General features: G+C 44.3%; 1 protein-coding gene across 1 annotated transcript in view; it reads left to right on the top strand.

Annotated features, from left to right (window-relative positions):
• Positions 1-14,390, top strand: part of LOC101852184 — a gene marked incomplete at its 3' end in the record, with an annotated part of 59,940 nt that overhangs the window by 22,949 nt on the left and 22,601 nt on the right. The window contains 9 exon segments of the mRNA XM_013083699.1: positions 437-591; positions 1,370-1,524; positions 2,845-3,055; positions 3,972-4,221; positions 5,718-5,919; positions 7,376-9,153; positions 10,936-11,077; positions 12,040-12,190; positions 13,898-14,076. Coding sequence (XP_012939153.1) covers positions 437-591; positions 1,370-1,524; positions 2,845-3,055; positions 3,972-4,221; positions 5,718-5,919; positions 7,376-9,153; positions 10,936-11,077; positions 12,040-12,190; positions 13,898-14,076 — 3,223 coding nt within the window.

Here is a 14,390-nt window from a genome sequence, read left to right on the forward strand (position 1 = left end):
TGCAAGTGCCGTAAAACTGTTACTAATTTATTTTTTTTAACTTGATCTGGTTCGTTTGACCGCTTGTGTCATGATGTTTAAAACTGCTTGGCTGCCGTTCGACAAGCGGAGACAGTGGGAGGTTGGAGGTGACCACTGGTAGGTCCTACGTCTTTTCTTTCTATCTGTTGTTTCTGTTTGTGTGGGGGATTGAAGTTGGAGAGCGCCATTGGAAGGTGCTACTTCTTTTCTTTCCCTCAGTTGTTTCTGTAAACCTGTCTTTCTTCTTCCCAACTCTATACGACCTTTATTTTGTCGATATGCCTCTCTTTATTCAAATTCAAAACTAGTTACATGAAATTAATTTATAATGAACACGTTTTTGCACGAGAAGTTCTCCACACAAAAAAAAAGTAAAATAAAATAAAACGTTCCCGCTGTTTCTCCCCTGCCCCAGGTGTGTTGAGGCCCACCGGGGGCACGGTATACGTGGCCGGCCAGGAGCCCTGGACCCTGAGCCGCCAGTTCCCGATGTGTGTGGGCGTGTGTCCGCAGCAGGACGTCTTCTTCCCCAGGCTCTCCGCCACACAGAACGTCCGGCTCTTCGCAGCGGTCAGAACAACAGAGCCACTGGGAACTGACCACTGAGCACTTAGCTCATACGTGATTAGTTTGGCGGGGGGGAGGGGGAGCGCACTGTTGACTAATTTGGTCTCAAGCTGGACTAACGAGCGGATGGATTTGGTTCTATTCCCCAACAAAGCGTTCTGAGTTTTGGTTGTTTTAATACTCTCCGCCCATTTGGCTCACTCCTATTGGAGACAGGTGTTTTACTTTCGGAGATCCCACGTCATGAATAACTCAGAATAACCTTGCAGAGTTGGAAGAAGCCTAAATTCTATACCATGACCGAAATGAGAGGGATGAGGGATTCGGTGCGCTCCTGCAGTTTTTTCAATCTTTGTGATCATTGAAGCCACAACTCTTTTTTGTATGTTTTTATTTTAAGAGCTTGATTTTGGTCCCTTTTTGTTTTTCTTGTTGCTTTTTTTTTTAAGAACGGGGATTTTTTTAATATTCATTTGGGGGGAGGGGGCATGAAAGCTGGATAGGGAATTACTTAACCATTTGAAGAAGAAGAAGAAGAAGAAGAAGAAGAAGAAGAAGAAGAAGAAGAAGAAGAAGAAGAAGAAGAAGAAGAAGAAGAAGAATCCAATAGTAACAACAACAACAACAACAATAACAACAACAACAACTACAAAAACAACGACAAAAAAACAACAACAACATATCATACCTGTTCGCTAGAGTTAGCAATCATCAGGATCTACAACTTTTCTTAAAAGAAAACTGTTTCACTTGCCCCCGCCCCCCCCCCCCCCCCACACAGCTGAAGGGATGCCCTCCCCCACCCTAGTAAAGAAGGAGGTGGAACGACTGATGGAACAGCTCGACTGGACGGCAACTGGGACATCTGCGCAAAACTTGGCGCGTATCTGGCAGAAAAGACTCAACATTGCAGCGGCGTTTGCCGGCGACCCACAGGTGTGTGTGTGTGTGTGTGTGTGTGTGTGTGTGTGTGTGTGTGTGCGTGCGCGCGCGTGCACGCGTGCGTGTGTGTGTGTGTGTGTGTGTGTTTGTGTGTGTGTACTGTTCTAGAGTAAAAGGATGAATATTTTGGTCGCTTTTAAGGACAAGCGGGCTAACCCAGATTTCGGGGGTTTCCAGAAATCTTGACCTACACCAAAAGTGGGCCTTGCCCTACCTACAAGAGTAATTTGGTTTCATTGGTGTGTATATTTGTTTGGTTGTCTTTTAAAGAAACTGAACAATGGTCCGAAAACGTTACCTTCGATTTTCTCAAAACAGCAGTTGTCGGGATAGCCCCCTTGTGCTTAAAAGCGACCATTTGTAGTGATTTTCTTTTGGTTAGAAAACATTTCGTTTTTTATTACTGTGGTAAAGCGCTCGGAGCATGTGCACTTTAATGGGGGTTGAGCGCTATTTAAATGTCATTCATTATTACATTATTAATATTATTATTATTGTTATTGTTTTTGGGGTTTTTTTAATTTTTATCATCATCTCACGTGTTATCACAGGTGGGTGTACCGTGCTGGACTAAAAGGGGGGAGGGGCTCTAGTTTGAATCCTCAAGAGCGAATTTCAAGTTTGAGCTGTTTTGGGGGAGTTTTTAAAGCTCTCAATCCATTTGGTTCTGTTCTGTGGAAATTGAGAGTAAAATTCGGAGGTCCTGCCTCTTAAATTATAACCTTGGAGTGTTGAAAGTGGTGTTTATGTTTTAATATAACTATATAATGGCCAATGACCCAACAGTGACAGAAAAACTCTGTCAGCCATTGATTTGTCGTCGACTACTTTTACGTTTTGATGTTTTGACCTTGCAATTGAAATGTAGACCCTGTGAAATAGCTGGGTCAGCAAAAGTTAAACTTTAACTCCAAAATCAACCGAAAGAGAATATGCAATGACAAAATACGTTGTCATATTTATGAATAGGTGACGACAGTGACTTTATTCTTTCATGCCACAAAACTGCTAACGGTAAATGTTAATTTGGACCCCCCCCCCCTCTCTCTCTCTCTCTCTCTCTCTCTCTCTCTCTCTCTCTCTCTCTCTCTCTCTCTCTCTCTATCTATCTCTCTCTCTCTCTATCTCTCTCTCTCTCTCTCTCTCTTTCTTTCTTTCTCTTTCTCCCTACCTTATGAGTTATAGATTTCAACCAAATATTCGACTCTGTCCCAACCATATGAGTAAAGAGATTGCAACCAAACATTCCACTCTCTTCTCCCTCGCTCCCTCCCTCAACACTACGTGGATGCCACTCCCCCCCCCCCCCCCCAGCTCGTCCTTGTAGACAGCCCGGCCACGGGTCTGAGCCAGGGACCTCGCCGGAAGCTGCTGTACGACCTGTGGCAGATGGGCCAGGGGCGTACCCTGGTGGTGACCTCTGAGTCATGGTGGGAGGCCGGGATGTTGGCCGACAGGGTGGCGCTGCTGTCGGAGGGCAAGATCATCTGCTGCGGCTCGCGATGCTACTTCAAGGACATCCTAGGTGAGCGCCCAAGCTGACACGTGCTTTTTCTAATGTATGGGTTTTGCACCCTGATCAACATTAACAACTATCTTCTGTTGTTTCTTCCCTTACTCTTTCACACTGATCACTATCTCGATATGTGCTTCTTCAGGGGACGGAGCGCTTATGGGAATGCCCCTTGTGCAATGATGTCGACCCTTGACACAAGTAACAAGTAACTAATCACTATCATCTGCTGTTTCTTCCCGGGTTCTAAAGTGGGTGGTCAGCGGGCGATCTGGTGTATCTTACTCCTTTTTTTACTCTCAAACATATACATCGACTTTATGGTTCCTCTCGTTTTTTGTACGTTACTTCCCAACAACACTTTTAATCGTTGGCATTTATTTGACCTACTTATACTACTAAGATTTGATTTCAATGTTTTTGGAAGCCACTGAAGTCCAGTTGCGAAAACGTGAGTTTGCACAGAATGACCCTGAAATTACCCAGGCAGGGACACGTGCTACTTAACACCTCGCTTGGAAATACATGAAGGTAGACGATACGAAACATTCAGCCTCTAAGAGGTGATATATGTGTGCGCAGGCTGGAAAAGGGCCGACAAGTATTGGTGTGGACTAATCGCAAACCCAGACTTATTCAGTTCTAGCTGACATTTTTAGCGGTTTTGAGTTACTAAGACCTTGAGGTCAGACAGCAAACATAATGCTCTGTTTGCTCTATCGAAGTCATAAGAATATCCAAAGCTGTTGTCAGGATATTCAACGAATTGCATTCGAAAAAAGTCAACATATTGTAATTCTCGACAATTTTGACGTCAAATTTATCCAAACTAGGTATTCAGTACACAGAGCTGTATAATTCTGAGGTAACGTGATGCTCAGTTTTTTGTGTTTGTTTTTTTTGTTTTTTTTTGTCCCACTATTTCCAGGAGCTGGCTCCCGCCTCACAGTGACTATTGGCCCCGACTGCGACACCAAATCTCTCACGACCTATCTGCAGTTCTTCGTGGACGGAGTGGTACTCTTGAAGAAAACGTCATCTCATCTCGTGTTCTACGTGCCGGATGACGCCGCTGTAATGCTCGAATATTTCTTGGGCAATCTGAAGACCAAGCTCGATCACTTCGATGTGGCTGATATCTCGGTGACAACGGAGTCCGTGGAAGACATCTTCTCAAAGTAGGTTGATTTTAGCGCGGCACTCTTCGGGAGAAGTAGTCCCGGCCTAACTCCATAGACATTTATACACAAAGTCGGAAACAAAAACGGAAGTCGAGTTTAAAAAACTGAACTGAGTTGCCTGCCAAACCTAGCCTATTTGAGACTAGATGTAGATCTAAATCTAGATTCTAGATCTAAATCTAGATTCTAGATCTAGATCTATATTCTAGATCTAGAAGATCTAGATCTAGATCTAAAACCTGATTCTATTTTTTGGCACTATTCTGAATTCTAACGGGAGTTTATTAGTGTGCTTTAAACAATTTTGGCACTAAAAACTGCCGCAAACCATTATTTTGCGAATTCCCTGTCTATTGAGTTAGGTCGTGAACACTTCTCCCTAAGAGTGGCTTTAGCGCTATAGGAAAGTCCACTTGATCCGATCTAGGAAGGAGGTAATAATCCTTGCATGAAAAAAAAAGGATTAGCTCATTGTTGAAAATATCAAGATAAAGACTTGTGCTCGATAATTAAATTTAGCCCAGAAACCTGTTCACAAACGCTGAAGAACAAAATCATAGAAAATTCAAAATTATTGTCAAACGTTTGAGGAAAGAAAACTAGGCCAGGGTATATTCATTAACGATTTAGAATCTACGTGGAAGATAATGCTCAGATGATTAGAATGTCAAGGGTCGCCTTTTGAACGGAAGTGAGACGGTATACAAAAATAGTAGAATTCCGTCTTTTCACGAGTTGACTGGCTGCACATTTCCCTAGCCTAGCCAACTTTTATGACAACGTACTAGATCTAGATTCTAGATCCGAAACCAATATCAGAGGTCGACGCTCTTCGGGAGAAGTGGTCGCGGTCTACCTCCATAGAAATAACATTATCGGAAACAAAAACAGAAATCGAATAAAAATATTAAAAAGCTGGCTGAGTTGCCAGGGTGAAAGGCCGCCCAATGAGGAACAAAAATAATGTAGAACATATTTTTTTTAAACTGAAATTTTTTTTAAAGCTCAAAAAAATGGTAAATACTCAGTCAGCTTACTCGACTGCCGGTTATTATTATTATTTTTGTTTGTTTTTTTAATTATTATTATTATTGTCATCTTTACTACCATTAAATTTGTGATTAATATTATTACTGTTGTAGTTGTTGTTGCTGATATTATTAGGAATCATTCACAATTTGTCACCACGTCCAGCCTGTAATGTTTTCCTCTCCCCGGCCCTTCCCTGTCCCGCTTCTCCTCAGACACTGAAGTGGCGTTAGTGCCCTAGTGGTCAGGCTACCGGACTCGTAATCGTGAGATTGCTGGTTCGGGGGTTCGAACCTCAGCTCGGTCCGACGTTGTGTCCTTGGGAAAGGCACTTGGCACGAATTTCCCACTGGGCTCTGTCCTATTGGAGACGAACGTTAAACTAGGAGGCCCCACCCCTTAAATAACCTAATAGTGTGGATACGGGGCGTTAAACTCATACCATTTCACCATTTTTTTCTCAGACGGCGAACGAAGGCGTCTCTGGAGAGACTGCTACAGCGCATATCACGTTACCAGTCGTCGATGACGTCACTCTCGTACGGCAGCGGCTTCCCGTCAGAAGAGGGCCCGCTGGTGACGTATTCAAGCATCGTGAGGACAAAGAGCGGGAACTACCTGGACGCCTCCGCCCTGCCCAGCGACTCGGACTCCCTGAAGGAAGCGGTCAGTCAGTTGGTCGGTCGCTTATTTAAGCACAAAGGCGGCTTCCCCGATAAAAAGTTTTTTAATTTTAGTAAGGAGTTTTACGTCACTTGCAACACAAAAAGGTCACATAAGTGCCGAAGATTAGAGGTGTTACAAGAGAGTAATAAAAACAAAAAAAAAGGAGGGGAGATAGAGACGATAGATGGGTTTTTTTATAGGAAAGCAGAAGCAAACCACAGCAGAGCACCCGCCAAGCGCCCACAGGAAGGGCGGGGAATAGGAAAACATTACAGGCAGGACGTGGTGGGAAAAGTGGAGGATTTCTTATAATAACAGCAACAACAACAATGATAATAATTATAATAATCGCAATGATAATAATGAAGGAAGGGGTCAGTCAGTTGGTCGCTTTGAAGCACAAGGGAGCCTTTCCCGACAAATAATTTTTTTAGTTTTAGTAAGAGTTTTACGGCAGTTGCAACACAAAAAAGTCATAGAAGTGCCAAAGATTAGAGGTGTTACAAGAGAGTAACAAACACAAAAAAGAAAGAGTAGAGATAAGGACGATAGATGTTTGAAAGAAAGAAGAAGCAGACCACACCAGAGCACCCGCCATCCACCCACTTCCCGATAAATGTTGATTTGAGAAATTCGAAGCTAAAGTTTTTGGATCCTTATCCAGTCTCTTAAAAAGACAGAGTTTTCTCTAAAACCAAACAAATTATATACACACCAATGAAACCAAACTTCTCCTATAGGTAGGGCAATACCCACTTTTGGTGCGGGTCAAGATTTCTGGAAACCCCCGAAATCTGGGTTAGCCCGCTTGTCCTTAAAAGCGACCAGTTTGTCACTGATCACACCACATAGGACACTTCTCCCTCCCCTCCATCCCCTCCCCAACTCCTCCTTTTTTCAGCACCTATATACACCACTGTGCTCGTCTCCGAAGCGGAAGGTCCGGCTTCGAGCCTCGGTTCAGACACGGATTTTTTTTGGCCCCCTCCTGCCCACCCATCAGTAATGGGTACCTGACTTCGAGTTGGGGAAGTAAAGGCGGCGCGGAAAGGAACTGGCCACCATACCACTAAATGCCGAAGGCCCGGGAAGTTGTCTCACTAATAAGGCAATCCCCAATGTCCGGATCGAATGCGGGAACAACTTTACTTTTATATGCACCACATTTTATAATCACATTGCACTTACCATTTTATCAAAACTGTAAGCTTGTTTCACTTAACTTGCGGAAAAATTGGGGGGTGGTGGTGGGGGGCTGTTTTTGTTCTTTAATTTCATTGGGGGGGGGGGTCAGGATATATTGATTTTTAGAGTATAAGAGCAAAGGAATGAATAGCGAACAATGCTCGCCGATGTCTGTCGTAGATCTGGGACTTGATGATGATGATGAATGCTTTTGCATTGTGCACTTTGACACGTTACATGTCAGTAGCTTTCGTTTTCCTCTTTTTTCCAGGAATCGAAATCACATTTGTCCTCGCGAAAGTTCTCGAAGCCCGCTCGGAGCTCAAGGCGATTTGTGAACAACAACCCCTTCAACAAAAACATGAGCTGTAGTGCGACAGGTGGCAGAGGAAAGAGATGCGTCAGTTGTTCTTCACTGAAGGCTGACTCCTTACGTCTGAGTAGAAAAAACAAACTCTCCACCCACTTTCTGCTACAGTATTGCTGTATGTCTCGTGTCCGTCTCTCCACACTTGCTGAATGGTCAGCGCCTGAACTCAACAGAATACGTAGTCACAGAGCACACTCGTGTGTCGTCAAAAGAAGCTTTGGGAAATCAGTCGTTCTAACGTCTGGACGGTGGCGAAAACTGAGGTCGCCTATGTTGACTTTATCATCCATATGTTCCTACAGAAGACACATTCGCAGAAAAAGGAGCACAAAATGCGCCGGCGTCAAAATGAAAATCTCTAGACAGGGTCGACAGGGTAGACAGGGTACAACAAATCGCTGGCACAAAAAATGTACAAGTCTCCATCGTGGATTTCTAGACTCTTCTACGGAAAAGGCAGGTCTTGAAAAGTATAAGTCGAGCGATGTTTATGTGCGTGATTGTGAGAGATTGGCACAACAAGTGGACAATCGGCGGCGTGGTTTTCCCTGCAACGTCCGCGAAATCTCCGAATCGAGTGACAAACTGGAGACATGTAGAAGTTTAAGGACAGGCTCCCGTAACTGTGTTATTCCTCACCCTCCCCTGAGCCCAGTGTGTGACGTGATTACTCCTCTCTTTGACGAATTGACACTTTGTTATGAGCGGAGAGCGGCGACCCCGTATCGTCGTGTGCCCCACTCTGCTTCCAAACGACAAACCGATTCTCCAGACCTGTTGTCAACACCCAGTGATACAGTACGTTTGTCCAGTGGTCCATCATGTTCGTCCAATGATACTGCATGTTCATCCAGTGATACAACACGTTCGTCTATGGAGATCTGTCAAGCTGGAGGCCATGAAACCTCTTCTGGCTGCTTCCGTGACCGTCAACATGTGGCCTCACACTCCCCAAAAAGGATTTGTCAAAGTGTGGGCTCGGACGGTGGAGATTATTCGGGGGTCGGGGGAAAGGTTTGTGGTGGGGTGACCTTCACCGACGCGGAACTACACGGTGGGGGCCACAAGTGTCACTGCCACACATTTCTAGGGCAAAATCATTACCACGACTATTTGGACTTTACGAATAGTTCCCCACGACCACACAGACAGCTAAACACTAGTAGTGGGACTTCTATAAATGACTACCAACACAGCCGCAGCCGTGCTCACCTCGCACTCCCCCGTGGGATTTGTCAGAAATGTCTCCTGTGTCGGGATAGGAGGAGTGGATCCATGAACGGTGACGTTTCCAATGACGTTTCAGCAGCGCCATCCATTCCTCTGTGCCACATTCGTGCACAGCAGTTGATCGACCACACTCCACACGACCACGTCACACACTCGCCAAAGCCTGTCCCGGATGCGAATAATCATACAAGCACTTCACAGGACGTGAGAAGCCGAACCAACACGTCACAGGAAGCTAGCAGGCGTGCCAACACGTCACATGAAGCTAGCAGACGTGCCAACACGTCACAGAAAGCTAGTAGACGTTCCAACACGTCACAGGAAGCTAGTAGACGTTCCAACACGTTTCAGGACGTGAGCGGTTATCTCGATGCTGCTCCGGAACAACAGCGGCCTGTACTCCCTGCACTCCTTGCATGGCCTGTGGATCATGTTGCTTGCCTCAACAGGTACAAGTGATTGAGGATTGCACACTTTCAGAAGATGAAGAATACGAAGGAAAAAAAGGCAGTGTCATGTTTTGACGATTTTTTAGAAATTCTCGTTTTAAAGTTTGGAATCTCATATCTTAACTAAATCCTAGCGTTTGCTACTCAAAGTGACATGAACCAATTTACACAAACAGTACTCGATGCAACGTCATTGGTCTGGTATTAACGCGACACGAACAATCTCTATTGTTGTGATGCCTCATTATGGTTTGGATAAACATGGATAGTTCAGCACAACAACCGTCACAGAAATCAGCAACCGACCATGTTGGATGTTTATGACATTACTGAATCTTAACTTTTATTGTTCATCTTGAAGATTACAAAATTAATTAATTCAAACAAAGGAACATAGCTACGGCGATTAATGATAGTGAACCAAACACAGTTATTACTCATTTAACATTTATTACTCAGACATATTACAATTATAGTGACAACCCTTTGCTTCTCTTGTGGTGGACTCCTGAGCTGCAGTCTGTAAGGAATAGTGTGTTAAAGAAAGACATAACACTTTCTTCGCAGTGGTGTTTCTATGATTTGAGGTGTTCGTGTTAGAATTCTTATGTGAAACTGTAGTGCCATGAGGTCACACAAAATAATTCAAAATGGACTCGTTTGTTTTTTTCCCTGCGGTCTTCAACAGGGTATATCATTATCTATTTTATGTACATTTTGCAATAGAAAAGTCTCTGGGCGCTGTATCTTGGGATAAGTGTGGGTGGTCGGCGGGTGCTCGGGTGTGGTTTGCTCCTTCTTTCCTGTCAAACATCTATCGTCTTTATCCCCCTTCCGTCTTTTTTGTGTTTGTTACTCTCTTGTAACACCTCTAGTCTACGGCACTTGTATGACCTTATTGTGTTTCCAGTGCCGTAAAACTCGTACTAAAACAATTGAGGATAGGTCATGCCTTGCGCTTTCCGTGCACAGTACCATACCATTACTAGTAAACATTGTTCGGTGCAGCTTCACCACGGTCCACCAGCTGAAGTAAAGCCAGACGGGACGACTTTGTTTGAGACCCACAAAATTGTGTTGAAGGTTTGGTTGGCTGGGTTTTTTTCTTTTATCGAGTATCTCCGTCTGTCTACTTGGACGTTGTGTCTCTCTGAACCTGGGTTGGCCTTGACAGGCGGAGTCTAAGCAGCCGCCTCCTATTATCATCCTATCATGTATTTAAAGAGGCACCAGACACCCATGTCTACGTGCTGTTTTGGCCAGCCGCCTCCTAAATGATCGAAATTCTGTTAACTGAAACGTATTACATTTTCAATAACTTATTCGTCCACATCTTGACGTAAGCTACTTCATTTCATTTATTACTGAAAACACTGCGGGGGGGGTGGGTCACTGGTATTGAAGAATATAATCTACCTTGAGAAAGCCAGAGCTATTTTTTTCTTCCAAAGACCTACGTGGTGTTTAGTACAAATGCTGCTTTGCACTCTAGAGCTGGTCCCGGGTCCTGAGCGGTACAAATTGTGTTGATGGGAGTATAAAACCCTTTTCATGTTTTACGTTTTTTATGAGTGGGTGATTGGCAGGTGTTCAGGTGCAATAGCTCTGTCTTTCCTATCAAACATATATCGTCCTTATCTCTCCTCCGTCTTTTATTTCTACAGGTATGTTAGTAACGTTACTCTCTAGCAACACCTCTAATCTTTGGCACGTATATTACCTATTTATATTTCAAGTGCCTTAAAACCCTCACTCACACTAAAAACGTCTGCCATGACCCAGCAACAAGAACGCCAACAAGCCCCCACCACCACCACCAGGCGACCCGGGCAGACAGCGGTACCGGCAGACGACACAGCAGACGGCCAGGGAGGCCGAGGAGTTGTACGTGAACAGCTACATGTCCAACAACAACGACGACAAGGTCAGGCTTGTCACACGCGCACGTGCACGCTTCTTGCTGCTGTCTTGTACTCACTCTGTTTGTCCGCTTTGTTTGTTTGTTTGCTTGCTTGCTTGCTTTTTTGTTCGTTTGTTGTTTGTTCGTTTGTTGTTTGTTCGTTTGTCTGTTTGTCTAAACCACTTTGAACGCCTGGGATTCCGGTAGTGAAAACGGAAGTTAGTGCGATAGAATTTAAAATTTATACTGAACGTGTGCATTAGCTGTAATAGTAAGTTTTTGGTTCAAGAGTCAAAGAGGGAGATTTTACGCCCCCACCAGGGTAGTCTGCTGACTGAAGTGTCTTTAGACCATTCCGAAAGAAGGGGATATTAACATGTTCTTATGCACAGTGGAATTGTAAATGGGCTGATTTACCAATGTCATGCTGATACTATGCAGGAACAACATAGGGGAAAGGCTGCTTTTTCTTTCCTCATCCTTACTATCGTCCTTTTTCCTCTGTTTCTTTTGTATGTTTGTCACTCCCTTGAGAACTACAATTTTCGGAGTGCCTTGATAGTCGAAGCAGACTTTGTGCTGTTGAGGCTAGAGAGGTGAGCAGAGTAAGCCTGATTCCCCGTTTGGACTTCTCTGCTGACATCCACCCCTTGGCGCTCATATATAACCTTATGCAATTGCGAGCGCCGTAAAACCTCTACTAAAACTAAACTGAGGCTAGACAGGTGAGCAGAGTAACCCTGATTCCCCGTTTGGACTTCTCTGTTGACATCCACCCCCTGGCGCTCATATGACCGTATGCAGTTGCGAGCGCCGTAAAACCTCTACTAAAACTAAACTGAAGCTTGAGAGGTAAGCAGAGTAAGCCTGATTCCCCGTTTGGACTTCTCTGTTGACCCTTGGCGCTCATAATATGACCTTATGCAGTTGCGAGCGCCGTAAAACCTCTACCAAAACTACTACTTGGATTCTCCTCCTCCAATCAGAACATGGAACAGACAGAGGTGATCTTCCCCCTCTCCGACAATCTGGACGACACCGGAAGTACAGGCTCTGACCAACAGAACGCCTCTGGCAGCGACTCAGACGATGACCTACAGTCGGAGGACGAGCCCATCGAGTGTCGACAGCTCATCGGTGCGTGCAGTCCGCGGGAACGTTGTCTGTCCACAGTAGACTTATAGCTGTGGGTTGTTGGCGGGTGTTCTGATGTGGTTTGCTTCTTCTTTCCTATCAAACATGTATCTTCCTCATCTCTCCTTCTCCTCTTTTGTGTACGTTACTCTCTTGCAACACGTCTATTCTTCACTACTTATATGACGTTATTGTGTTGCAAGTGCCGTAAATCTCTTACTAAAACGAGCTGTAGTGCTGTCTTTCCACCATAGACTGTATCTATCATAGTATTCCACGCTGATGTTGTCTGTCCACCATAGACTTGTATCATTCACAAAAGGGGCAGGGGATATTAACATGTTCGTATGCACAGTAGAATTGTAAATGGGCTGATTCATCAATGCCATGCTCACACTATGCTGAAACAACGTAGGGGGAACTGCTGCTTTTTCTTTCCTCATCGTTACTGTCGTCATTTTCCTCTACTTCTTTTGTATGTTTCCCACTCTCTTGTGAACTGCTTTTTCCGGGATGCCTTGATAGTTGTGCTGTTGAGATTAGAGAGCTGAGCAGAGTAAGCCTGATTCCCCATTTGGACTTCTCTGTTGGCATCCACCCGTTCGCGTCCATATGACCTTATGCAGTTGCGAGCGCCGTAAAACCTCTACTAAAACTGAAACTTAAAGTTTCAAGACCTGTTAAAGCTGTACAAGTTCACGCATTTTCATTTTTCTCTTCCATTATCTATTTGTGGAGGCCGAATGTTGCTATTCAAAAGGCTTGTTAATAGCTGCATCGATCGACATGCGGTTTTCCCCTAAAGATTCTTTAAAATATTCTCCAGATCATGACGCCCTTTTGCTGCAAAAAGCTAAATTTCTTTATTTCGCCGATCGCTTTTGTAGGCCGACACTTCTGTCTCTGTAATTTTAGAAAATCCGCCAGGTTTGTTTATTTCAAGTCCTACTTCCGTTCGATACTATCGCGCATTGTCACGCAATACTGAGCACTATTTTAAGTGAGCGACCCGTATAGATATAACATAATGGGTTTTTTTTACTTGGTGCTAAATTCGACTGTGATCCTTTTTTTTTATTCCCATCATCGCTTTTTCTGGACTCCTTTGTCTATTATATATTTGGCAACAGGGAAACACGTGTGTCGCTTTTCTCTCAAGATTTATTGCTCCATCCCAGTAGAGTGTAAATATAGTAGGCCAATGACTTTCAGTTGATGTTAATGCACCCATCATTCCTTTCATCGAAAGGGGGCCCAGCTTGTAAAATATATGAGCCAGTGGCAGGGGGGGGGGTGGTCTGATAAAGTTTGCTTTTTCTTTCCTATCAAACATCTATCGTCTTTATCTCCCTTCCTTCTTCTTTTGTTTGTCACTCACATATAACACCTTCAATATTCGGTACTTATATGGCCTTATTGTGTTGCAAGTGCAGTAAAACTCTTACTAAAACTAAACTTTCTGTGTATATTACCCTCTTGTACCACCTCTAATCTTCGGCATGTATTTGACCTAATTGTGTTGAAGATGCCGTAGAACTCTGACCAAAAGCGTCAAACCTCGAACCTCAAATCCGAAACTTCAAACCTCAACCTTCAAACCTTCAATCTCAAATCTGAAACTTCAAACCTGAAACCTTAAATCTCAAATCTGAAAGTTAAAACTTCAAACTTCAAACCTCAAACCTCAAACTTCACAATGTGTCTGTGCAGGCTACATCAAACACACGGGTCCATGTCTGCTGATGGTCCAGGCCCAGGCCCTGTGGAGCAAGTACGCCACCTGGAACGCCCGCCGCGTGTGGTTCCCTGTGTTGCAACTGCTCTGTCCAGTCGTAGCCATCTTGTTCTTCCTCAGCATTCCGCTAGAGGACACCGAGGAGACGCTGCCGGTAAGACCTAGATCTAGCGTTGCCAAAGACCGTACAATAAACCTCTTTGAGTGGTACTCAGAAAGCCTAGGGTCAGACGGGTCACATGATCACTGATGTGTGTGTGCGCAGGGGCAGGCGTTAGAGAAATTATCTACATTCTTATCGTTAGCAGTAGTTGTTGTAGTAGTTGTTGTAGTAGTTGTTGTAGTTGTAGGGGTAGTGGTAGTAGTTGTGGATGTAGTTGTTGTAGTAGTTGTAGTAGCAGTAGTAATAGTAGTAGTAGTAGTAGTAATAGTAGTAGTAGTAGTAGTAGTAGTAGTAGTAGTAGTAGG

This window comes from Aplysia californica, unplaced genomic scaffold (genome assembly GCF_000002075.1).
Source record: "Aplysia californica isolate F4 #8 unplaced genomic scaffold, AplCal3.0 scaffold00250, whole genome shotgun sequence".
Lineage (NCBI taxonomy): Eukaryota > Metazoa > Mollusca > Gastropoda > Aplysiida > Aplysiidae > Aplysia > Aplysia californica.